The sequence below is a fragment of the Octopus sinensis genome, linkage group LG1, assembly GCF_006345805.1.
Source record: "Octopus sinensis linkage group LG1, ASM634580v1, whole genome shotgun sequence".
Classification (NCBI taxonomy): Eukaryota; Metazoa; Mollusca; class Cephalopoda; order Octopoda; family Octopodidae; genus Octopus; species Octopus sinensis.
The window spans coordinates 51,080,522-51,106,019 of NC_042997.1; the positions used below are offsets into that span (position 1 = coordinate 51,080,522).

The following is a 25,498-nucleotide window of genomic DNA, read 5'->3' on the forward strand; positions in this document are numbered from 1 at the left end:
CAAACATTCACACGTTGTCAATGAACAGTGTAAGGGAGATAATTATAAATTTGTGTGTGGGTAGTTGTCTCCCCATATGTATACACCCGCACACACACAAACACATATAGACCCCTCCATGCATACATATAAGCACGCACGTTCACACACAAACACACACGCATAGATACACGTACATACACACAGCTAAGGGCGGAATTTTGACCGCTTCGTAGTGTTGCATTAGCCCTCTCCAACTACATTAGGAGCTTCACAAATTTGCACAGATTTACTCCAAGGCCTTCAACGAAACAGGCACAAAACGTAGCAAATTCCATTGCGTGTAGCAGTTGTACATAGTCAGAAAGTTACAGGGAAGTAAATACTTCGTCAAAATCACGGATATGTTAGTATCCTCAAATATGTCCTGAAGCGTATGACAGTTACCTAGAATCGCAAAATCATTAATCAGAACGGACAAACGTCAGCTGCAGGACATGAACAAAGATTCAACGCCCCTATCGTTGATGAAGTTACATTCATAATAGCAGATTAACTGTATGAACGATGTGGCAATTGTTTTGTAAAAAAGGAGTGGACACATGGTGCAAATATGTAAAACTGTCATGGTTTAATAATAATAATAATGAAATTATTGTATACAGTGCTCAGGTGCACCACAACTTGTCATGGATGCCATTTTCAGTTAGGGTTGATCAACCAGAAATAGGATATGAAATTGGTTAATCGATCAATTACAAAGTGTTCAATACTTGTTTAAATGATCCTGTATGTATTTTATGGCATGGTGTCAATTAAACCAAAGTTTACAATTCAAAGTATCAAGCAGCCAGTTCATGGTGAAATTTTTAACACATGGAGGCTTTGTTACAAAGAAATCAAGACAAGTTAAGGGTAGAGGATAATATCCACCTTAGAGATTTTATCAATACTGACGTTGACCAAAGAAATATTAGCCTGCCAATCATACTGCCAGCAAGTTTTATTGGATAACCTCATTATATATGAACATCCAAAAACTTTGACTGGCCAAATCTCTTTATTACATTCACTTGTAACTTGAAATGGATAAAAATCTCCAAATGTTTTCAATATCAAAAAGCCAGGAATTGATTTGTCCTCATTTCTCTGGCTCTTGAAAAAATTAAGAATCATTGGTGTGATTAATGCCCAGAAGAGAGGACTTCCCCATTAGAAGCATTGGCTGAATTGTTGCCAAAATACAAGGCCGGATTATGCTAATAAAATCAGTTCAACTGAGCTACCGGATAATGATGATGATTCAAAGTTCTTTGAAATTATCAAGACTCAATTCATGCATGGACCAAGTGGAGTCATCAATTTGGCCTTATTCATATACGAGATTGAAAATGTCCCTAGGTATTCTTGAGCCTTTCTTCAGGAAAGACAGGCTGAAAATGACAGATACTCCCCTTAATGCTAGCAAACTCTTGAAGAAGGAGGTGAAACACTTTATCTAATAGTTTGAAGAGAGAAGCTAGCTTTAGACACTTGATGAATAGTTCCACACAGTAAATTATGGTGAATGTTCTAAATACTCACAACAGTGTTGAACACTACAGCTCCATCATAGCAATTCTACAGGTTACAAAGTTAGTCAATAAGAGCAATAGCATAATTGATTTACTATTGGCAAAGAATTCAGTGATGGTGTACTGGATGGGGTTAAACAGTAAAAGCACACCCTATCCAGTGTACCTCTAGCAATGAAGCAATCTAGAGAATGTTTGGATTTGACAACCGCCAACACCACCCAACAAAGAAGTTGAGGCAAATAATAATATTAGGCCTAGTAAAGGTGATGATAAATTTTTCTGTATGTGTCAGTCCAACAAACTGCATTCATCACATACAGTTCTCCAAATTCAGTCAATGTGACTGAATCGGATGCCAAAAAACCATCATCAGCAGTGATGAGAACAAAATATGCCCCATATACAGGTGCAAATTCAGGAATAGATTAGAAAAGAAAATTAGGAAATACAAAAAAAAGGCTCAGAGTATGAGAGTAATAAGTTCTAGAATTTAATGCTTAAAATGCAACCATTTCAGAATGACCTTATTTAAGTCTTTAGAAATATATTCCAGAATACAAAACTTATAATTAAAGTAGTTCGAAAACAGGAATATATCTTAAGTCACTAATTAGTAGATCATTATCGATTTGAGAAAATTCTCCATATCAATAGTAACTGCAGAGTGTGCAAAAAAAAAGCAATTTTCAGTTAAAATGTGAAAGTTGAGAAGAATGTTTTTAACCCACGCTAGTATGGGTTGAGCATGTCTGTTTTAGCACGTTTTGTTTCAGTTATTTGTCATCTCTTTCATGACGTTCAGTTCTCTGAGATGAGCCTTCATCAACTTGCCTTACATTAACATTATATTCTTCTTCAACTGGCTTTTCCCCTTGCAATAACACACTTCTTCACTGACTATCATCAGTACTGCTGACTTGTTTACGTTCATTTTCTGTGTCAGCTCAGCTGTTCTCCATCATTCATGTACTCTGATATTACACATCCATTGCAACAAACTCACCTCATTTCTTTTGACCTTTCACATTTCACAGAGTCCAGTATGCATGACTTGTTGGTCTGAAGTTCTGCAGTTTTCTCATAAACACCATAAAATCTAAACACCAAACATCCTCAGCTGTATTAAAAATGGAAAATTAGCAAAGACTCACTTCCTAGCATACTTCAACTACCAACTCACAGGCACACTATTTTCTCTCTTTTTCATCCACTACAATGACTTCTGTTCCTCTGAATTAAATATTTTCATATTCTCAGCAGCTTGGATCACCAATTGCTTCTCTTCTCATCACTTTTATTGTGTCATGGTGCCAAGATCCTGAGTTAAACTCTTTGCCCATATCCTCTTCCATAATTTTCTCACTACCCACTTTTTTTCTCCCCCAACACATCAATTCACAAGCTCAACCTCAACCATATCAATGTTACTAGTTGTTTGGCGGCTCCTGCCAAGACTGTAAGCACTGTTTCTTTTTCCATGGTTAAATTATTTTTAAAAAACATTACTACAGATTATTAAATAAAAGAATGACAGAAAATTTTTCCTGTAAAAGAATTTAAATAAATTTTTAATGATAAAAGAAAAATTTAATGTAGAGTTGTACAGTTTAATCACTTCATGTTAAGAGCTGTGAAGTTTGGAATTATTACCAATCTCATTCCAAAGTACTCAAACTACCAAAGCATTGTGGTACACATTGCTGATAATTTGATAACACAGTTATTTGTTGATAGAAATGTTATCTTCACTTCTATTTCTGTTTACCAACTGCCCGAGACCGCTTCTCGTTCCATAAACACTTCCTGTTTCAAAGTCGTCATATTCAAATTAAAGCCTTTCATTATAATCATATGTCAGAGCATTTTTGCGAAGTTCTGTTCCAAACATCAGCTGAATAATGAAACTGATTTTACTAAATTAGTCCAAAATTATATTTTCAAAATTTATTAAACATATATATATATAACTTCGAGACACGTGTTTGTAGTGATAAATTATATGGTTATGGACGATGTATCTAGTTTCAGCATATTTGGCATTAGAAATTTTTTTCTTTTGCCCTTGTTTATAAGTTGTTTATAGATTTAATCTTTAAAGGTATTTTTTAATATGCTGGCCATTGATAAAATTTTGTTTCAAAAAAATTTTATCCTATATTAGATGTATATATATATATATATATATTAAATATAAGGATAAAATCTGTATAAGATTTTATCAAGTAGCCAGTGTGTAAAACCAATTAAGGCAAAAAATTAATACTAAGTATATAATTTTTTAAAAATACATTATTATATTAAGGACTATTACTATAAGTAAAGCCACATGCTGGAAAGGGATGCTAAAGTCAGACTACTTTATCCAAAGTACTTTCACTTTAGCATCTCTTTCTAGCATGTGGCTTTACTTATAGTAACAACCCTTAATTTAATAATGTGTCTATATGTGTATACATATATATATATATTTCATTTGCAGTATAGCCAATGAAAGATGAAATAATATCAACCCCAAAGCTGTTTCCTTTGTTACATCAGTTCATTGTCCAATGGCATACATTGAGGTTGGTATTTATAATATCCACTATTTTCAAGCACAGCACCAGGTCCACAGATCCACGGATCAGCAGTCACATTTTGCCAATGGTGTAACAAACTCTTTAGAGAATTTAGTGTAGTTCTGTACTCAGGTTTGTATGCAACATTAACAAGCTCGGCTGTATCGTTCCGGAGATCATAAAGTTCCCACTGTTCCCTGTAGTAATACTGGTGTAGGGTTTTTGACCATTTAGTTGGTAGCTTTGATCTTGTCCGATTCAGTATGTCCAGAAATGTTGAAGACAAATAGAAATCTTGGTCAATAGGATATGGCATTTTGTAGTTGAGATTATGTATCAGCTTGTAATTTGAAGTACGAACAGATCTCATAGGATAATACATAGTGACTTCATGAAGATTGTGACTGCTATACACTGCTGATATTTCTTTTGTGTGTTGATTAATATTACTTCCAGATTTATAGTGTAACAATGGTAACAGAGAATTCCCAGTAAGTTTGACATGATTTCTGAACAGCCTGTAGTGAGGATATGGAATCTGGAACCAATCCAATATAGTAGGTACGATATCCAAAAGAGAAACAAATGAGTTACTTGTCTGAAAATGTAAAAGATAAGAATGCGAAATATAGAAATATATTTTATGAAATAAAGGAATATATAATATATAGAAATAACTAGGAATATCTTCAGCACTAATTTCTAAAAGTTAATTGATTAGACTTCTAAAAGTTAACTGACTCAAGTGCTTAGTTTTAAAAGTTATAAAGCATTAAGTTACGAGTGAAATATTCTTTCAGCTGTTGTAATAGAGTGAGGTTGTTGAGGCCATTCATTTAAATATTGTTTCAATAAGTTAATCTCTGTTCTTCTCACCTTCTTGTACTTCAAGGCCACACTCTGATACTATGTTACCACCATCTTTATCTGTCTTTATCTCCAGCCCACCCTGTGAAGTAGCCATATATCTCCTCTACAGCAAAACATCTTTGGCCTCTCAACACCTGCCATAATGCCACTCCCATTCAGAAGAAGAGTTTTTTTTTTCTGTTGCAAGTTATTTGGAAACCTCATTATGTTGCTGCCATAAAAAAAGGCATCCAAAGGAACCACATCAAAGCAGATATTGGAGCTCAATGTATCCCTCTGACTTGCTGGAACCTATTGAACTGTCAAGTCATGTCAGCATGGGGGACAGATATTAAATGAGGATGATATTTGTTTAAACACTAAGCTTATTTAAATATTGTAGTGAATCCCTAATCAAATCATATTAATTCAATTAGCATATTTCATAGATAAATAGGTACACCTGAGTAAGCACATAAATGTAAAACAAGGTGGGAAAAAATAGTACTCAAATACCAATGGCAGAGTAGTATGCTTTATTATTAAAGCTGCAAAAACATCACAAAAGTATCACAAAAAACTGCCACTCAGAGTTTCATGTTCCCGTTCATTGCCAATCAATCCAGATTCAATTCATCAGGCAGTTGTGATCAAGAATGGAATAAAAATTTTTATTTCATTTGTTATATCACAATACTACACAGTGGCTGTGTGAGCCACGAAATCCTCATTGCCACTGTTATATCACATGTTCAGATGACCTCTACTCAACCCTGATGTCTAGACTTCTCCCTCTATATCTACATATTGGGCTAGCCAACTTCACCGTCTGGGGGCGTCCACACAACACCATTCTTGATCACAACTGCCTGACGAACGGGAACGTGAAACTGAGTGGTAGTATTTTGTGATATTTTTGTGATATTTTTGCAGCTTTAATAATAAAGTATGGATAAATTGGTATTAAAGTTTTAAAATGAGTATGTCTAAAGATTATTTAAATAGTAGTTTATATTTAATATATCCTGTGTTGGTGACATGTAAAACACACAGTACATTCTGTGGGGTGGCTGGCATTAGGAAGGGCATCCAGCTGTAGAAACCAAGCCAAAATAGACTGGAACCTGGTGCTGCATCCCAGCTTACCAATGTTAGTGAAATTGTCCAGTCCAGCATGGAAAATGGAAGCTAAATGATGATGATGATGATGATGATGATGATGACCCCAAAGCTTTGCTGAATGAATTCATTCCTTTTTAATTTCATACATGCCATGATTTTACTACTCTAGTTTTACTGCCATACAGCATCACATTTCTGACAAACATTTTCAAAAATGTATTCTTCAAAGAGAAAGAGAAATTCTTGTCATTAAAAATATCTGTAGATCTTAAAATTCTTTTTTGATGAAATCTAGCTACAATGATATATCTGGTTTCCTCTTTAATAATCCTAGTAATATTTTAATATTGTGGAGGCACAATGGCCCACTGGTTAGGGCAGCAGACTAGCAGTTGTAGGATTGCAGTTTCGATTCTCAGACCGGGCATTGTAAGTGTTTATTGAACAAAAACACCTAAAGCTACACAAAGGCTCTGGCAGGGGGTGGTGGCAAACCCTACTGTACTCTTTCACCACAGCTTTCTTCCTGTTTCTCTTGTACCTGTATTTCAAAGGGCCAGCCTTATCATACTCTGTGTCATATTGAATCTCCCTTGAGAACTACGTTAAGAGTACACTTGTTTGTGGAGTGCTCAGCCACTTGGACATTAATTTCACGAGCAGGCTGTTCCATTGATCAGATCAACTGGAACACTCGTCGTCATAACCAACAGAGTGCTACGACTTAAATATTAAATGCAAAGACAAATAATATTAGGACTTCAAGCTTTGAATTTTCCACCTGAACTGCAGCATAATTTGTTTTACCCTTTCGTTACTATATTTCTGACCAAAATACACCCCTCATGAGTTTCAATTAAATTCTAAAATAATCATGAATTTAGGCTTGTTTCATTAAATAACTGTAACTTTTTTACTTATCAACATTTTAATGTGATATTTGGAACATAATTAAAGAAAGGGTTCTTAATCAATTCTATTGCATAACTTTTGTCTCAAAGTGACTTTAATTACAGGTAAATCCAGGTAAATTGAGCAAAAGGTAAAAATATTAAAATTTAAAATTGAGCAAAAGGTAAAAAATTAAAATTTTGTTTAAACATCTGTAGTGATGCTACAGTGTAGGGTTCGGCGCGCATGCGCAGAATGGGACTACTTCCGGGTGGCCACCGGAAGTCTTCCCCATGCGCATGTGCGGGAAAACATCTCTCGAGCCCGCGAACCTCAAATCTCTCTCTTCGGCTCAAGACATCACGTCGGGGTCACCAATTGTAACGTGAAAGGATCTATCATCGAAGCACTGGCAGGGTCCGAGATCCTTTCTAGTCACATACAAAAATCTTGTAGAAAACAAACAGACGAAACTCAGGTAAAGGTGAACAGACAACTTGGTTTATTGATTCATGGTTGTACGTTGTCTGATGGGGAATAGACAGCCTCTGATATACTGCTGGTGTTGACAAGCTACCATCCAGCGTCTAATGGATTGGTTGAGCGGTTCCATAGACAGCTCAAGGCCGCTCTTCGTGCCTCTTCGGACCCACAGTCCTGGATCGAATTTCTGCCCATTGTGCTTCTCGGCTGTCGGACTGCTGTCAAGGCAGACATGGGGTTTTCTGCTGCAGAGCTGCTGTATGGTACCACACTGGCATTGCCCGGTACGATGTTGGTGCCAGACACTTCCCCGCCCATGATCCGGCGACCTATGTCACCAGACTGCGGGAATATTTTTCAAACCTTCCGCCCATGCTTCCCAGAAAGCAATCTCCACCGTCCCATCTTCCACCGGATATGAACACCTGGTCACATGTTTTTGTTCGGGACGATCTGTGAAGGGCCCACTGTTTCTCCCTATAAAGGACCTTTTCGTGTGCTTTCTCGCACACCAAAGGTTTTCACGATGAGATAAATGGTCGTTCGGAGACCGTTTCCGTGGACCGTTTTAAAAAAGGCACATTTTGAGACGTCTTCATCTTTTGATGACAACCTTGACACACCCACCTATGCACCTTTAACAACGCCTTCACCTGCACAAACGCCTTCACTGCACAATCACCTTCACCGGCTCCTACAACACCACCCTCGCCGTCAACGGGTTGCCCCGAGCACACGTATGTACAAAATCGGGCAGAACAGTGCATTGGCCAAGAAACTTCAAAAACAATTACATTTAACTTAAAATGTTTCTTATTGTATAATAGTATGTACCAAGTCTTCTGGGGGATCGGCAAGCCTTCTGTTTTCTGCAGCACCACCACAATATTCTGGTTGCCGTACTTCGCACTCGGAGGGGAGCCCTGTAGTGATGCTACAGTGTAGGGTTCGGCGCGCATGGCAGAATGGGACTACTTCCGGGTGGCCACCGAAGTCTCCCCATGCGCATGTGCGGGAAAACATCTCTCGAGCCCGCGAACCTCAAATCTCTCTCTTCGCTCAAGACAGCACTGCGATCGGTCACGGTTTTCCTGGCTCTGACAGCCACACACCAACTTCAACCAACTTCAACCAACTTCAACCAACCTCAACGACCAACACCAGCAGTATATCAGAGGCTGTCTATTCCCCCATCAGACAACGTACAACCATGAATCAATAAACCAAGTTGTCTGTTCACCTTTAACCTGAGTTTCGTCTGTTTGTTTTCTACAAGAATTTTTGTATGTGACTAGAAAGGATCTCGACACCCTGCCAGTGCTTCGATGATAGATCCTTTCACGTTACACATCACTATAGAAAATGAATCATCAGCAAATATTCAAATGGGTATGCAACAAAATTTTGATAAAGAAGAATTGTGCACATCACTAGATCATCAGTTGAATTTAATGCACAACAGGTGTACCATAAAGGTGGAATAAACTGAAATATTGGAATCCACCGTAAGTTTGACCGAACTAAAGAAATCGGTCAAAAAATAATATACGGCCCTGGTTATGGAATGGAAGTGATAAATTCCAGACCACATCGTTCCCTAGGCCATGCTGACTAACATTATTTCCCCTGTATAAAAACTAAATCCACGCAGTACCCAGTATTTGCTTCACAAATTTCCCAAACTTTGAACCCCGATTTTGGGTTTGTTTACAATCTGCGTAAGTTTGTTTCCGAAGTGATCGCTTCAAACTAGCATACTGAAAAAAATAAAAGTCTAATGGTTTCACTTCCTAAGAAAGGCTATAGATAAACTTTATCTCCTCAGAAAAATTGCTAATAAAAACATTTTAAAAGTTTTTTTACTTCATTCCGATGTAAAATCGTCTTCGCTGTCGCCTTGGCCGCTTTGTTTCTTCGGAAGGCGCTGCTTTCATTTTCGGATAAAAAAATATTCATTATTTTGTACACCACGTGCTTTAGTACCTATTTCATTCTTTTCTCGATATCTCCCTATTTTCCGTTGACAAGCTTAAATTCGGAATCAATGCTTGATAACATGAAACTCCTATCCATTTTCAAAGTTGAAGAAAAATCGATGCCGAAAAAGATGTGGAAGAAAATCTCCCAAAATTCCCTGAGTTGAGATATCACTTGAAGCAATGTCGGATACTATAACTTAACTATTTACAATGTGAAATCACATGCTTTAACGAATGTACCAACGAGATTTGGGTTCAAATTTACATTTAAATAACAATGGGTTCTCACGGCCAGGTATGGCCGGGTTGGTATTATGAACCAAAAAATTTTTCGGCCGGCTACGGCCGGGTTAGTAACGAAAGGGTGTTATAGATTTCATCAGATCCTTCCCGGTTCTTAGTTATTTTCAAAATCAATTAAAACACATATACAGTGTATATCAAGTAGAAATATAGTTAAAACAAAAGTTATTGGAAACCTAACGGTTAATAACTTACTTGGCCCCATTTCTGGCGGTGTAAAGGTGAAGAAATCAAAAATGGCTCTGCTATACCAGGATCATAAAGGTTTGTTCTGCCATTAGGAAATGGGATGCCGTTATCAGATGTGTACAAAACAAGAGTGTCATTGAGATGTCCAGCATCGTTCAATTCTTTAATTATTAGTCCAATGCCTGTGTAAATTGATTACATTAATACCTATGTTACTTGAAGATTTCTGTTATGAACAAGTACAATTGAAAAATTAAAAGTGAATCAGTTCCATTATGAAATATACATATGTAAGTCATACAAAACATCACTTGGAAAATTTATCTTCATATTGTTTATCAATGCTCTGTAGGATGTCACTAGTGTTGTGCTATGTCTTTCACAAAACCTTTGTACTTTTGATGACCTAGTGTAACTAGTTCTAAAATAACTATCATGAGTTTTAGAGTTCAAAATTTGCCATGTATCATAAATGTGCTTTCTTAGCTCAAATAATTCCAAAAGATTTGAGAAGGTAAGCAATGGTGGAGGCGCGTGGCTTAGTGGTTAGGGTGTCAGCATCATGATCGTAAGATTGTGGTTTTGATTCCTGGACTGGGTGACGTGTTGTGCTCTTGAGCAAAACACTTCATTTCACGTTGCTCCAGTCCATTCAGCTGGCAAAAATGAGTAACGCTGCGATGGATTGGCATCCCGTCCAGCTGGGGAACACATACGTCACAGAAAGCGGGAAACCGGGCCCATGAGCCTGGCTAGGCTTTAAAATGGTGCATTTATTTAAAGGCGGTGCTCCAGCATGGCCGCAGTCAAATGACTGAAACAAGTAAAAGAAAAAAAAAAAAATTCTTCTTGTGTACGATCATTATTTGAAGACAATGACACTCTAATAACTTTAAGATTTACGGAGCTTTATACTTTACATTCGTGGACCCTGTAACCAACTGGTTTCATGTAGTTTATCATGTAGTTTATCTTGTAAATCTTAGCTCTCAAATTTTCACACATGTAATGATCAGAATTTAGGAGTGAAAACTAACACAACACTTGCTCACTACTCAACATGTATCTTTACCTCATGAGTCACAATCTTGCCAAGATTGATTTCCATGGTTGGTAAAATAAATGCCAGTTGAATATTGGGTTACTCTAATTAACAGTACCTATCTCACCAAATTTGAGATATAAATTATACAGTAAATACTATAGCATTTATATCTTACATATATCTATTTGAGGTATAAATTATGGAGCATTTCTCCTGCTTACAGAATTGTGATGTGTCATCTCATGCTAATTATTTACAGCTCAATGCAAGGAATAACTTCAAAGTTAGGCAATTGGGTATATGAACCAGTTCTTTCCAGTTTACAAAGGGTCAGCACTCCTAGCTAGAAAAAAGCAAAGTTACAGAAGCATCAATGGCAATTCAAAACCAATAATACCAGGAAGGCCTTTCCTCAGGGAAACACAACATTTTTTATTTATTTATGTGCCCTTTTCAAGCCTAGCCAGGCTCATGGGCCCGGTTTCCCAGTTTCTGTGACATATGTGTTCCTCCCTGCTGGATGGCACGCCAGTCCATCACAGCGTTACTCAAGAAACAGGAAGAAAGAGTGAGAGAAAGTTGAGGCGAAAGAGTACAACAGGGGTTGCCACCACCCCCTGCCAGAGCCTCTTGGAGCTTTTAGGTGTTTTTGCTCAATAAACACACAAAACACCCGGTCTGGGTATTGAAACCACGATCCTCCGACCGCGAATCCGCTACTCTAACCACTGGGCCATTGCGCCTCCTTGGAAACATGACATAGTGCAGCAAAATCCAAAAGAAAGCAGAGATCAAAATGGTGAGAATCAGAAAAGACAGTCCAGACTGAGAAGAGTACAGAAAAGTCATTGACAGCCGATAATCCAGAGAGAGCAAAGAGCTGAAGGGAAGAATTAAGACTTGTAAAGCTTTGTAAATTACAAACGCATTTAAAATCATTCATTGCATTAAAAGTTTGCTTACCTTGATCAAGTCGACTAATAGTTGTATACTGTGCAGCTATATCAGCTCGGGCTGCAGGTGTATCAGGTATAAAGTATGGCACTATTACTTCACGAGGGTCATAGTGTATCGGTTTCCAGTCAGGGATAATTCCGCATCCCTTTGTGATTCCATCTCCAAATTTTTCACAGAAAGCACCAAATTGAGGGTGGGTATGGCCACAGCGATGAGGATCATGGAAACCAATGTAGAGCAGAAATGGTCTTTAAAAAAAATCAGAATACATACATATATATATATGTGTGTGTGTATGTTTATCAAAAGAAAAACAGGATGCAAAGGATTTAGCAGTACATATGTTTCTGGCTTTATTGGACAGTTTATATCAATGCATAATTGATGTAAAATATATGTCAATAGCCTTCTTCAGCCGCGCACAATTACCACACCAAAGACATGTATTACATTACAGTTATCAAGTATTCACCCTGAATTTTTTGTGTGTGTGTATGTATAGATTCTCACACTTCAATGGAATATATATTAAAAAAATCAGGAGATATTAAAAATATATGTATATTAATATATACATATATTATATACCTAGCCCTAAGCTAATGTTTTATTTTGTATTTTTCTTCTTTGTTTTTGTTTTTACTCTTTTTGCACTTTACATGATAATCATCACTTAATGAGGAACTACATTTAGAAGTTCCATTACTTTAAAATTCAATAAAAATTATTCAACAATTGCATACTTCAGCCACCAGATCAGAACAAGATATATGAACAGAACATGGTTGTGTAAAGTAAACAAGCTTTAGATCAGTTCAAGTATGTTTGGAACGCATCTGATTTGTAAAGAGGCCATTTTCATTATGGTTTGCTACAAAAAAATTAATTTTTGCTTTAGGCAAAAGGCATTAAAAATACCAGAGTCAGTTCAGAGAGCCTCCTATGGACTGATGGCTGAAACATACAATCAGTAAATAAGTAAATAAGTTTGACTAATTTCCTATAAGGAAGCTAAGTCTTTCAGTTAGTTGTCCCACTTGGTATCTGGTACTGAAGAGCTACAAATGTCTGAAATGCATCTGCTTGTCCATAGGGGGCAATTTGAACTGATTTTGATATTTTTTTAACACTTTTTGCCTAAATTTGTTTCTCTGTGGCAAATTGTAGAGAAGATGCCTTTTTATAGGTCAAATATATCATACCTAATTTTTCTATCTGATCACTTCTGCCCTGTCATTCATGCTCACTAATATGATACATATACTGGAACATTCTTGCTCCATTTCTTACTAGCTTTCATTAGTCTTCTGTATTCAAGGTCCACATTTTCTGTCCAAACACAATTATTATTTGTATTGTTTTGTTGTTGTTATCATCATCATCATTATTATTATTATTATTATTATTATTCAGTAGTTTTATTTTTATTTTTATAGCGTGCTTTCAATTCACTACTGAGCGCAGCTCTGTGTGCCTTGGGTATGTGCTGTGATTTGTTGTGATGCTCTGATGGTTATTGTATGGAAAGTGTTCTGCGTAGGATGTGTGCAGTGCCTAGTAGTGCAATTTTCTGTATGTTATATGTGTTTGTAAGTCCTGGTGTTTTTGTTATGTATTTGTCTGAATATTTTTTTATCATGCCTAATGCACCTACTATGATAGGAATTGTTTCTGTTTTCAGATTCCACATTCTAGTTACCTCTATTTCCAGGTCTTTGTATTTTGAGAGTTTCTCCATTTCTTTTAGAGAAACGTTGTCATCAGCCGGTATTGATACATCAATTAGAAAGCATTTTTTTTCTTCATGGTCTCTGACAACTATATCTGGTCTGTTGGCCTTAATTTCTCTATCTGTGTGTATCGGCATATCCCAGAGTATGGTTGCTTTCTCGTTTTCTGTGACCTTTTCTGGTGTGTGCCTATACCATCTTTTTTCTGTTGTTATTCCATAATGTTGGCATAGCTTCCAATGTATGTAGGTTCCAACTCTGTCATGTCTGTGAATATATTCCTTCTTAGCCAGGACTGGGCAGCTAGAGATAATATGATTTATTGTTTCTTGTCCATCTCCACATATTCTGCAGTTACTTGTAATATTTCTTTTCATTACATGTTTTTGGTAATTTCTGGTGGGGAGGCTTTGGTCTTGTGCTGCAATTAAAAATCCCTCTGTTTCTGCTTTGAGTCCTGAGCTTCTCAACCATTGCTGGGATTTTTCTTTGTCTATTTCTTTTGCGTTTAGTTTAGTCCAGTATTTACCATGAGGGGCTTTTCTTGCCATCGTTTTATCATGATTCGTTGCTGTTCTATTTTTAGTTTGGATTTCATTTGTTTTATAGCTTTTGTTGTTTCTTCATCTTCTTCTCTTCTTCATGTTTGTTTATTAGGTGGTATGATTTCTTGTTTGTATTTGTCAGCTTCCTTAAATACTGAGAACAGTTTTTTGTTTTGCTCGTGTTTTGCCGCTATCTGGATCAGTTTTCCTTCCTTCTGAAGTAGATATTTTTGCAGTCCTATGGTGGTTATTTTATAGTAGTTTTCCAGCTGTATAAGGCCTCTACCACCTTCTATACGTTGTATATATAGTCTTTCTATGTCAGATTTTGGGTGATGCATCCTAGATCCTGTCATTATTTTTCTTGTTTTCCTATCTATTTTGGTCAGTTCATTTCGTGTCCAGTTAAGTATATTGTAGCTGTAACTTATAACTGGGACAGCTAAAGTGTTGATACCTATTATCTTGTTTTTGGCATTGAGCTCTGTGTTTAGTATTGATCTAACTCGTCTATAATATTCTTTTTTTATTTTCTCTTTCATTTGTGTGTGTTGTGTCTTATCTAGTTCATGGATTTCTAAGTATTTGTAAGTTTGGCTTTGGTCTAATTCTTTTATTTCATTGGTTTTATCTAGTGTGATGTTGTTACTCTTAACTAGTTTTCCTCTTTTCATGGTTACTTTGGCGCATTTTTCTAATCCAAATTTCATATCTATTTCTTTGGTAAATCCATGAACTGTCTTTAATAGTGTTTCCAGCTGTTTGTCATTTGCAGCGTATAGTTTTAGGTCATCCATATATAAAAGGTGGCTGATCGTTTTGCCGTAACATTTATATCCGCATCCAGTTCTATTTAGCATATCAGATAGAGGTGACAGTGCCAAGCAGAAAAGGAGTGGAGAGAGCGTGTCTCCCTGGAATATTCCTCTTCTAATGGGGATGTCTTTGGTTTTCATGAGTCCCTCTTTTGTTTGGAGGTGTAGGACTGTTTGCCATTTATTCATAGAGTGCTCTATGAATTTTATGATTGTTGGTGCTACTTTGTTAATGGCTAGTGTTTCGAGGATCCATGTGTGGGGGATGCTATCAAACGCCTTTTTGTAGTCAATCCAGGCCATACTGAGGCCTTTCTTCTTCTCTGTGGCTGTCTTCAGTTATGGCTTTATTAATCATTAGTTGATCTTTACAGCCATATGAGCCTTTGCGGCATCCTTTGTGTTCTTCTGGGAACAGTTTGTTTTCGTCCAGGTGCTTGTTCAGCCTTTGTGATATCACTGCAGTAAATGCCTTGAACATAGTAGGGAGGCAGGTTATTGGTCTGTAGTTTTCTGGTTTTTCTGTTTCATTTGATTTGGGAATTAAGATGGTTTTCCCCTTCGTGAGCCATTCAGGCATTGTCTCTGGCTCTGCTAGTATGCTGTTAAAGTTTTCAGCCAGCTTTTTGTGCATTCCTGTTAGATATTTCAACCAGAAGTTGGGGATCTTGTCATGCCCAGGTGCCTTCCAGTTGCTTAGTTTTTGCAGTGCCTGGGTGACCTCTTCAGTTGTTATGGGGGTCCAAAGTTGTTCAGATGCCAAGTTTGTTATTTTCATACTCCTTTTTTTTGGCTGTTCGTTCGCCGACCATATTTCTTTCCAGAATTCTTCCAATTCTTCTGCCGTTGGTGCTGCAGTGACTTCTATTTTATTTTTGCCCAGTTCTTGGTAGAACTTTTTGGGGTCGGAGTTGAACTTTTTGTTCTGTTCAAAGAAGCGTTGGCGTTTCTTGTACCGGCGGATCCTTTGTGCTTTGGCAAGGATATCTTGCTTCAGCTTTTCTTTTATTTCAGGCAAATCTTTCTCTGTGATGTTATATTTGCGGAGTATTTTTGTTCTCTTTTTGTTGCTCAGTAGCATTGATTTTTTTGCTGATTTCATTAAGAATCGACAGGTCTTTTCTAATTTTTTTTATTTTGCTTTGGATGTTATTTATCCACAGGGTTTGTTTGGGTGGTGGTACTCCTGTCTGGGCGGGTTTGGGTGAGTATCCAGCTTCTTTTGTGGCTGCAGTGGCTGCTGCGTATATTAGGTTATTTAGCTCAGTGATATTACTTTTTTTTTATTCAGTGGCTATCAGTTCAGTGACGGCTAGGTTTATGCTGTTTATAATAGGTGTTGTTATTTCGTTTATTTTGATTCTTGGGAGGTATGGTCGGTGGTCCATTTTGAGCTCTGTGGTTTTCAGTTCTTTGATTATTTTATTTTTTATATTATCATAATCATTAGGCTCCCCTTCGTTGTTTACATCGTGTTTGTTGGGAATGTTGCGTTTGTCTTCGTGTTTTACAGTTTCAGTGTTTATATTATTGGGCATTGTTGTGTGGCTTCTATCTACATTTTCCTGGTGTATGCTTTCTTTTAGGTGTTCTATTTCTATTTCTGATATTTTTTTTGTGTTGAGAATGTATCTTCGTACGTTAGCTAATTTATTAGGGTTCATTGCTGTATCCAAGTCTATATCTCTATTATTTTCCTTCCATATTTTATATGTATGTGTTGTTGTATTTTCATTTTTGGGTAGAGTACTGCTGTGAAGTATGCGTGTAAGATAGAAATGTATTCCTCACGTGTCCATTTACGTCTTTTGGGTTTTATTTGCGGGACATGAGGTACAACGTCCGGCCCATTATTTTGACGGTCGTCATTTTCGTAGGGTACCGGTCCGTTTATTTCTGTTGTCACATTATTTCGCACGTGTAGTTTTTCGTACATTTTTTGTTGTAGTTTAATGTACGTACCGCTCGATTGTTATTCTTGGGTTGAATAGTATCGGTGGCATTTAATTTCTTCGTAGTTCCTTTGTACATGGTGTTTGGAGTCGGGGATGATCGTGATGTTTCACGCATGTTTACATGTGTTGCGTTAGAGGTGGAGATGATATCGAGTCAAAATACATCATTTCGTTTCGAAAATAGTAATAAATTTCAATTAGTATTACTTACTCGGATACAGTCCAATTCTTTGTTAGTAAAACTTTGGCTCCATAGGATGTCCTTGTTTTCGATGTTTGTGGATAGGTTTCGGAGCTCTCTTTGTGGATAGGTTTCGGAGCTCTCTTTGTGGATAGGTTTCGGAGCTCTATTATTATTATTATTATTGCCCAGCTTGCGGTGGGCAGTAGCTAACCAATAGGACACACGGAGGTCCCTCCCACCGTCAGAGGTAACCCGTAGCGCCCATATTTTACGCCAATCTGAATGGACTTATCACTCGTGACTGTTACCTCCCATGTTGTTTCTGCAGCTTTTTACAGCAACACTGAAGTATCCTCTCCAGTTTTGCGCAGGCCTGGGCTAGAGATAAGAATCATCAGGTTTCCTCTCTCGACCTTGCTGATGTAGTCCAAAGGAGTGCAGTGCATTATGTTTGGCACCAGCTTGGTTGCAGGAGCTGCCGGAAGAGTGTCGAGTCGAACACTAGACCGCCTTCAGGGCTCCACTCCGGATTTCTTTGAAGGTTGTCTCCTTTCTGTAACCCTGAATAGGGGCCCATACCGGGTACTGTCAGCCGGATCCAGCTGAGCTCGGAACTCGTGTCAGGCAGGGTCGTCACTCCCTGAAGTAGTGAAGAAGTTCGCTACCCACTACCTTTTCAAGTAATGTTAAATTATTATTAGATTTTTTTTTTTTCATTCTTTTGCCTACGTTTATTTCATATGTTTATTTTCAACCACTAATATTCATCATCATCAGCAGATGCAGTTGTAGTAGCAGCAGCAATATCACTATCAGCTGGCAGACCCCAGTTAATAAGGTGCTGACCCGCCACAAGCTGCCTGCTCCATTGGGTGCTTGGAGCTAAGAGTATGACTTGAAAAGCGGCCTGCAACCTCTGCACCAGGCAAGCAACTAAAAGTCAAGAAAACACTAGTTCTGCGGTTGGCAAGCTGGAATGTCAGGACCATGTGTCCTGGAATATCTGATGATCTCAGGATTGAAGACACAAGGAAAACGGCCATCATTGACCGTGAACTAAAGAGGCTCAACATAGATATTGCTGGGCTACAGGAGATAAGACTTCCCTCAAACGGCAAACTCAAAGAGCAGGATTTCACCTTCTTTTGGCAGGGAAGAGATCCAGAAGAACCTCGTCAACATAGCGTTGGCTTTGCAGTGAGAAACTCACTACTCTCCTCAATAGAACCACCATCGGGAGGCACTGAGCGTATCCTCTCACTGCGCCTCTCAACTTCTTCTGGCTCAGTACATCTACTCAGCATCTATGCTCCCACTCTCTACAGCTCAGAGGAGACCAAGGACCAGTTCTACAAAGATCTCAACTGTGTCATAGAAAATATACCAACGACAGAAAATATCTACCTTCTAGGGGATTTTAACGCTCACGTGGGATCTGACCATGATTCGTGGCCCATTTGTGTTGGACACTTTGGTATTGGCAACATGAATGACAATGGTTAGAGACTACTCGAATTCTGCACATACCACAACCTGTGCATCACAAACACATTCCTTACCAACAAGCCATCCCACAAGGCATCCTGGAGACATCCAAGATCTCACCACTGGCATCAGCTGGATCTCATCATTACACGGAGATCCTTTCTGAGTTCCACTCTATTGACCCGCAGTTACCACAGTGCGGATTGTGACACAGACCACTCACTAATTAGAAGCAGGGTGAGGATTCTGCCTAAAAAAGTCCATCGCTCCAAGAAAGTGGGTCGACCACGCATCAACACCGCCAGAACCTCGGACCCTACACTGCGAAAATGTTTTGCTGCTTCTATCAAGGTTGCCCTCAGTGGCTGCCCAACCTCCTCTGCTGAAAGTAGGTGGGACTATATCAGGGAAGCCTTGTATACGACATCATTGGATACTTTCGGCATGAGAGAAAGGCAAAACCCAGATTGGTTCAATGCTGGGCTCTCAGAGCTGGAGCCAGTTATCGAAGCAAAGCGTGCAGCTCTGGTGCAATACAAGAGTGACTCTTCTACAAAGTCACTCGAAGAACTCAGAAAGGCATGAAATAAAACCCAACTGACAGCCAGACACTGTGCAAATAGGTATTAGCAGGAAATCTGTCAGAGTATCCAGTCAGCTGCTGACAGGGGCGACACCCGTGGAATGTATGCTGGTTTGAAGAAGGCCCGCGGTCCATCCGCAACCAAGTCAGCCCCTCTGAAATCAACTACTGGAGATCTCATCAGGGATCAAGGCAAGCAAATGGATAGATGGGTGGAGCACTACAAGGATCTCTACTCACGGGAGACCACAGTGGCTGAGGCTGCAGTCGAGAGTGTCAAGATCTTGCCAGTCATGTACGAACTTGACAGTCCGCCATCTATAGCAGAGCTCACCAAGACTGTTGACTCCCTAGCAAGAAATAAGGCTCCGGGAAAAGACGGCATCCCCTCAGAGATCATCAAAGCCGGCAAAAACACCATCCTGCTTCGGCACCTTCATGAGCTTCTGTGTCAGTGCTGGGAAGAGGGTACAGTCCCTCAGGATATATGCGGGATGCTAACATCATTAAGCTTTACAAAAACAAAGGTGACCGTGGTGATTGTAACAATTACCGTGGTATATCCCTTCTAAGCACTGTTGGAAAGACCTTTTCCCGCGTTATCCTGGCCAGGCTACAACTACTTGCTTCTCGAATCTATCCGGAATCGCAGTGTGGCTTTAGAAGAAGCAGATCAACTATCGATATGATATTCTCCATACGCCAACTTCAGGAGAAGTCCAGAGAGCAGAAAATGCCATTATATATGGCCTTCATTGATCTAACAAAGGCTTTTGACTCGGTAAGCAGAACAGGCCTCTTCATCCTGCTCCAAAAAATCAGATGTCCACCAAAGCTGCTGAGGATCATCAAGTCTTTCCATGATGACATGCAAGGCACCATACAGCACAACAGTTCAACATCAGCCGCCTTCCAAATAAAAAACGGGGTAAAGCAAGGTTGTGTCCTCGCTCCTACATTGTTTGGCATCTTCTCGCTCTTACTTTCACATGCCTTTCAGACATCAGATGATGGAGTGTTTCTGCACAGTAGAAGTGACGGGAAACTGTTCAATCTCTCGCGCCTGCGTGCCAAGACCAAAATCAGAAACGTCCTGATCAAGGAGATGTTATTTGCTGATGATGCCACTCTGGTAACACACACAGAAGAAGCCCTCCAAAGGCTCATTAACTGTTTTGAGCAAGCATGTAACGACTTTGGCTTAGCTATCAGCCTAAAGAAGACCAACATCATGGGCCAGGCTACATCGGACATCCCAAACATACATATTGGAGACCACAGATTACAAGAGGTGGAGAAGTTTACCTATCTGGGCTCTACCGTCACCTACAACCTATCCCTTGACGCTGAGCTCAATATACGCATTGGCAAGGCAGCTGCTGCGATGGCCCAACTCTCCAAACGGGCTTGGGACAACAATAAGCTGACCAAGACCACGAAAATGAAGATCTACCAGGCATGTGTACTCAGCACTCTACTGTATGGAAGCGAGACCTGGACGCTATACACACGCCAAGAGCGTCGCCTAAACATCTTTCACCTGCGCTGCCTCCGAAAAATCCTCCGCATCAAATGGCAGAATCATATCCCCAACAAAGATGTCCTCAGGCAAGCAGGAATACCAAGCATGTTTGCACTCCTCACACAAAGACGTATGAGATGGCTTGGGCATGTTAGCTGTATGAAAGATGGCAGAATCCCCTAGGACATACTCTACAGAGAGCTTGCTAGGGGTACTAAGTCTGTGGGTAGACCGATCTTACGTTACAAGGATGTTTGCAAAAGGGACATGAAGGCCTGCAACATCAATATTAGCGGTTGGGAGGCAGTTGCCGGCAACCATGGAGAATGGCGACGTTCCGTTAAAGAGGGAATACAAAGGAGTGACAGAGAGAGAGAGAGAGGAGAAATGGAAAGAAAGGAAGAGACGTAAACAAGAGACTATGGCACTACAACCAGCCAGGAACAGTCTTCGCTACATTTGCGGTACCTGCCAGAGGGAGTGTTTGTCCAGGATAGGACTACACAGCCACAGCAGGAAATGTATCAGGACATGAAATATAAAAGCCGGACTAGACTACTTCATGCGCAACTCCATTGTCTCCCGAGACAGAAAGGATGCCAATACAATATTATTACTATTATTATTATTTTTATAGCGTGCTTTCACTTCACTACCGAGCGCAGCTCTGTGTGCCTTGGGTATGTGCTGTGATTTGTTGTGATGCTCTGATGGTTATTGTATGGAAAGTGTTCTGCGTAGGATGTGTGCAGTGCCTAGTAGTGCAATTTTCTGTATGTTATATGTGTTTGTAAGTCCTGGTGTTTTTGTTATGTATTTGTCTGAATATTTTTTTTATCATGCCTAATGCACCTACTATGATAGGAATTGTTTCTGTTTTTAGATTCCACATTCTGGTTACCTCTATTTCCAGGTCTTTGTATTTTGAAAGTTTCTCCATTTCTTTTAGAGACACGTTGTCATCTGCCGGTATTGATACATCAATTAGAAAGCATTTTTTTTTCTTCATGATCTCTGACAACTATATCTGGTTTGTTGTTCTTAATTTCTCTATGTGTGTATCGGCATATCCCAGAGTATGGTTGCTTTCTCGTTTTCTGTGACCTTTTCTGGTGTGTGCCTATACCATCTTTTTTCTGTTGTTATTCCATAATGTTGGCATAGCTTCCAGTGTATGTAGGTTCTAACTCTGTCATGTCTGTGAATATATTCCTTCTTCTTCTTCTTCTTCTTCTTGTTATTATTATTATTAAAACACCAAACTGGCTGTTTTACATAAGCACACCAGACAAAATGCTTAGCGGTATTTCTGCTGGGTTTAAGTTCTGAGTTCAAATACCTACAAAGTCAACTTTGTCTTTCATCCTTCCATGGGTGATGAACTAAGTGTCAGTTGAACACTGGGGTTAATGTAATAGCCCCTCCCCCAAACTTCAGACCTTGTACCTATAGTAGAAAGGATTATTATTATTATTATTATTGTTGTTGTTATATGCATACATATATAAAATGATACTGACTTGGATCCTGTTTCTGTAAGAAACTGCCTCACAAGTTCTTTGATATGTGTAATATTTCGACCGACTTGCAGAATGGATTCATTTTCTTCAGTTTTAGCATAATCAAAAGGATAAACATATTCAGGTCCAACATGTTTTTTACCAATTATTCCTATAACAAAGAAAAAGAAACAATTTTCATCAGTAAACGGCCATATCACGTTGAAAGCACCGGTTCTCATCTGATCACCAAAGTTAAGCAACATCGAGCCTAGTCAGTACTTAGGTGGGTGACCGCTTGGGAAACCTAGGAGCAGTAAGCATAGCACATTGTCCAGCGGTGGTGCCCCAGCATGGCCGCAGCCTTCGGGCTGAAACATTTTAAAGGATTTTTAAGGATTTAAGTAATTAATTTTCATTTCTTTCATAGATTTTTTCCCTCTGTATGACTACAGTAACACCAAGTCACAGCCGACTGTGTTAGTATAGGACCAGGTTATTAGTTTCTGTCTTTTGCCCATTGCTAATGCTACTTTTTTCCATGGTATTGATCTTTCCTCTGGCCCAGTCATATGTATTTTTTTAAACTACAGTAATATTGAGTCAAGTGTTTAGCTTGCAATGTTGAATTAAAGCTCTTCAATGGATAAAGCCTTTGAGACAAAATATTGGTTTCAAAATTTAGTACAAGGCCAGCAATGTTGGTGGAGGGGGTATGTCGATTACATCAACCCCAGTGTTCAACTGATACTTATTTTATTGACTTGTGAAAGGATGCAAGGCAAAGTGGACTTCAGTGAAATTAGAACTCAGAATGTAAAGACAGGCAAAATGCAGCTAAACATTTTGCCCGGCATGCTAACAATTCTGCCAGCTCACCACCTTCCTTAGAAACAAAATATTGCAAGCTGAAACAAGACTGGTTTCAGGTCCCCAAGGAGGAACTTCTCTCAAGATCCAAGTAGCTGTAAATTGTCTTTTTGGAGGGCCTGCCAGATATTTATAGGCCCTACCAAGGTTCTCCATGAACATGGACAAATATACTGTGTTGTCTTAAGGCAAGAGTGTACTGGGCAGTTGCCTGGGGATCTCATAAATCTAGGGGTTTAATTCTACTCTATATATGCTGTGACTTGCTGTCAATAAATAAATACTATAGAGTGCAGGGTATTGATTTGTCTGCAGGCATCACAGATCTTTGTATCTATGTAGTTTTAGGTTCAGTTCCAGTGCACAGCACCTTAGACAAATGTCATATACTCTGGCCTCATTTGGAAAATGGAACCATACAACAGCTCATATCTTGCTTCAAATGACTTGTTTTCTGTAGCTGTTCTTGCAATCACATGTCCATCCATAGGTATGGTGTTTTAGTGAAGAACTGGTCCCTTCCCAGCACAATTTTCATTCTAGTTTCTTTATTATTATTTAATTTATAAGTTGGAAAAACTGATTTATAGTATCTTTTCCAATTCATTATGTTCTGAGTTCAAATTCTGCTGAGGTCAACTTTACCTTTCATCCTGTAAGAGTAAACAAAATAAGTACCAGTTGAACTCTGAGGTTACTGTAATTGACCTTACCCACTCACCTAAAATTGCAGGCCTTGTGCCAAAATTTAAATCCATTACTTAATCTATAGATATTCTATTTACTTAAAGCTTTTTCAGTGTTATTAGAATACATCCTCACTTTAACGAAGATGACGTAATAATAATAATCTCCTAATATAATAATGAGCATAGTGTTGTTTTTATATATTTGCATATACATATATATATATATATATATATATTTGTTCAAAATCACACAGAGTAGTATAAATGGAGAGGAGAGAAAATAGTAATTCAGTGAAGAAGAAGTAGTGAGAGTAATAGCCCTGACTGAGAGGGAGTGAGAGAAAGTAATAGCAATGAGAGAGAGGAAGTGGCAAAGAGTGCATCGTATATCTTCTGTTTTTCTCTGTCACAACATATGAATGAGAAAGGAAGGGGTGATAGATGAATAATGAAGGAAGGGGTGAAAAAATAAAAACCTGTGTTTCAACTCTGTGTGAGTATATGTGTGTATGTGTGTGCATGTACAAAGAAAGTATGTGAATGTTTGTATCTCTGATTATTATGTATCCTGTTTTGTATCGTATTTATATATAAAATACTACAAATAGCCATCATTTTTGACAGCATGTGGCCAGCTAGTAATAATAATAATAATAATATAAATATTTTCTCACCTGTCCTTATGTTAGCTTTGCGTAAAATAAGAGGTAAACTTCTGACATCATCAAAAGAATTGAAGTGGTGTATTTTATGGTGAAGTCCATACATGCCATTTTGGTGCTGAGGCAACCCAGTTAGGATTGTAGAACTGTAAGAAAAATCTTTATATATAAAAGTGAAGTTGTGTGAGTATCTGTCTCCTACGATTTAGATTCCTAACTACTCCCACATTTTGCGGTGCAGTTTAACCAAAAGTGAGTATCTTATAGTCGTGATTCATATCGAGCCCTTCTGGGTATTAGCGCGCGTCTACGATGAGTCTACAATTTAAAAAAAATTTACCATCATTTTTTCCCATTTTTAATGCATTTTTTGCTATTATATAAGGGAAGTAATTCTCTAAAAATGCTTATATAGTTATTTCCCTTACAAACCCGAGCAACGCCGGGCGATACTGCTAGTATGACATAAAATAAAAACGTGATTAAAACATCCATCCAAAGAATATATGTAGCGCAAAAAGTGAATATTGAATATGGAGTTTATAGAACCATGATTAATAAGACAGTTGTCTTCTTATTACTTCTGCCTTAGCGAAGGTGGAGGTATTGTTTTCAGTTGTGTTTGTTTGTCCATGGACAAAATATCTCAAGAACCGCCAGATGGATTCAGATGAAACTTTCGGGGATGTTTGGTCTTGTGACTCGCATGAGCGATTAGGTTTTGGGATCAATCTGGTGCAGGACAAGGATTCTGGATTATTTTTCTTGTATTTTTACTTAATTTTTGAGAGTGGTTGGGTTCATTTTTAGTATTCTCACTTGTGAGAGCAGTCAAATTTATTTCAGACATTCTCATTTTAAAAATCATCTCTGGCTAATCGTTGAGAGGACGTTGATGTTGCACAGGTAGAAATTTGCACTTGTTGAGTGCTCTTGTTAATTCTAAATTCATAGCCCAACACACCCAACAGTAAGAATTAACAGCCAAGTACATTAAAGTGGTAGAGTTAATAATGATTTTTTTTTT

The 25,498-nt window shown here is 38.4% G+C and overlaps 1 protein-coding gene and 1 pseudogene across 1 annotated transcript in view; one reads left to right on the forward strand and one right to left on the reverse strand.

Moving 5' to 3' along the window:
* Nucleotides 1–3,746: 3,746 nt before the first annotated feature.
* The window catches only part of LOC115218184 (N-sulphoglucosamine sulphohydrolase), a 28,603-nt gene continuing 6,851 nt past the window's right edge, over nt 3,747–25,498 (reverse strand). Inside the window, exons 3-7 of the mRNA XM_029787946.2 lie at nt 24,484–24,617; nt 22,272–22,422; nt 11,939–12,180; nt 9,937–10,112; nt 3,747–4,712 (exon numbers count right to left, since the gene is read on the reverse strand). Of these exons, the coding sequence (XP_029643806.1) occupies nt 4,086–4,712; nt 9,937–10,112; nt 11,939–12,180; nt 22,272–22,422; nt 24,484–24,617 (1,330 nt within the window). The 3' untranslated portion in view covers nt 3,747–4,085. The remainder of the gene's footprint in view (nt 4,713–9,936; nt 10,113–11,938; nt 12,181–22,271; nt 22,423–24,483; nt 24,618–25,498) is intronic.
* On the forward strand, nt 22,455–22,573 carry LOC115220721 (annotated as a pseudogene).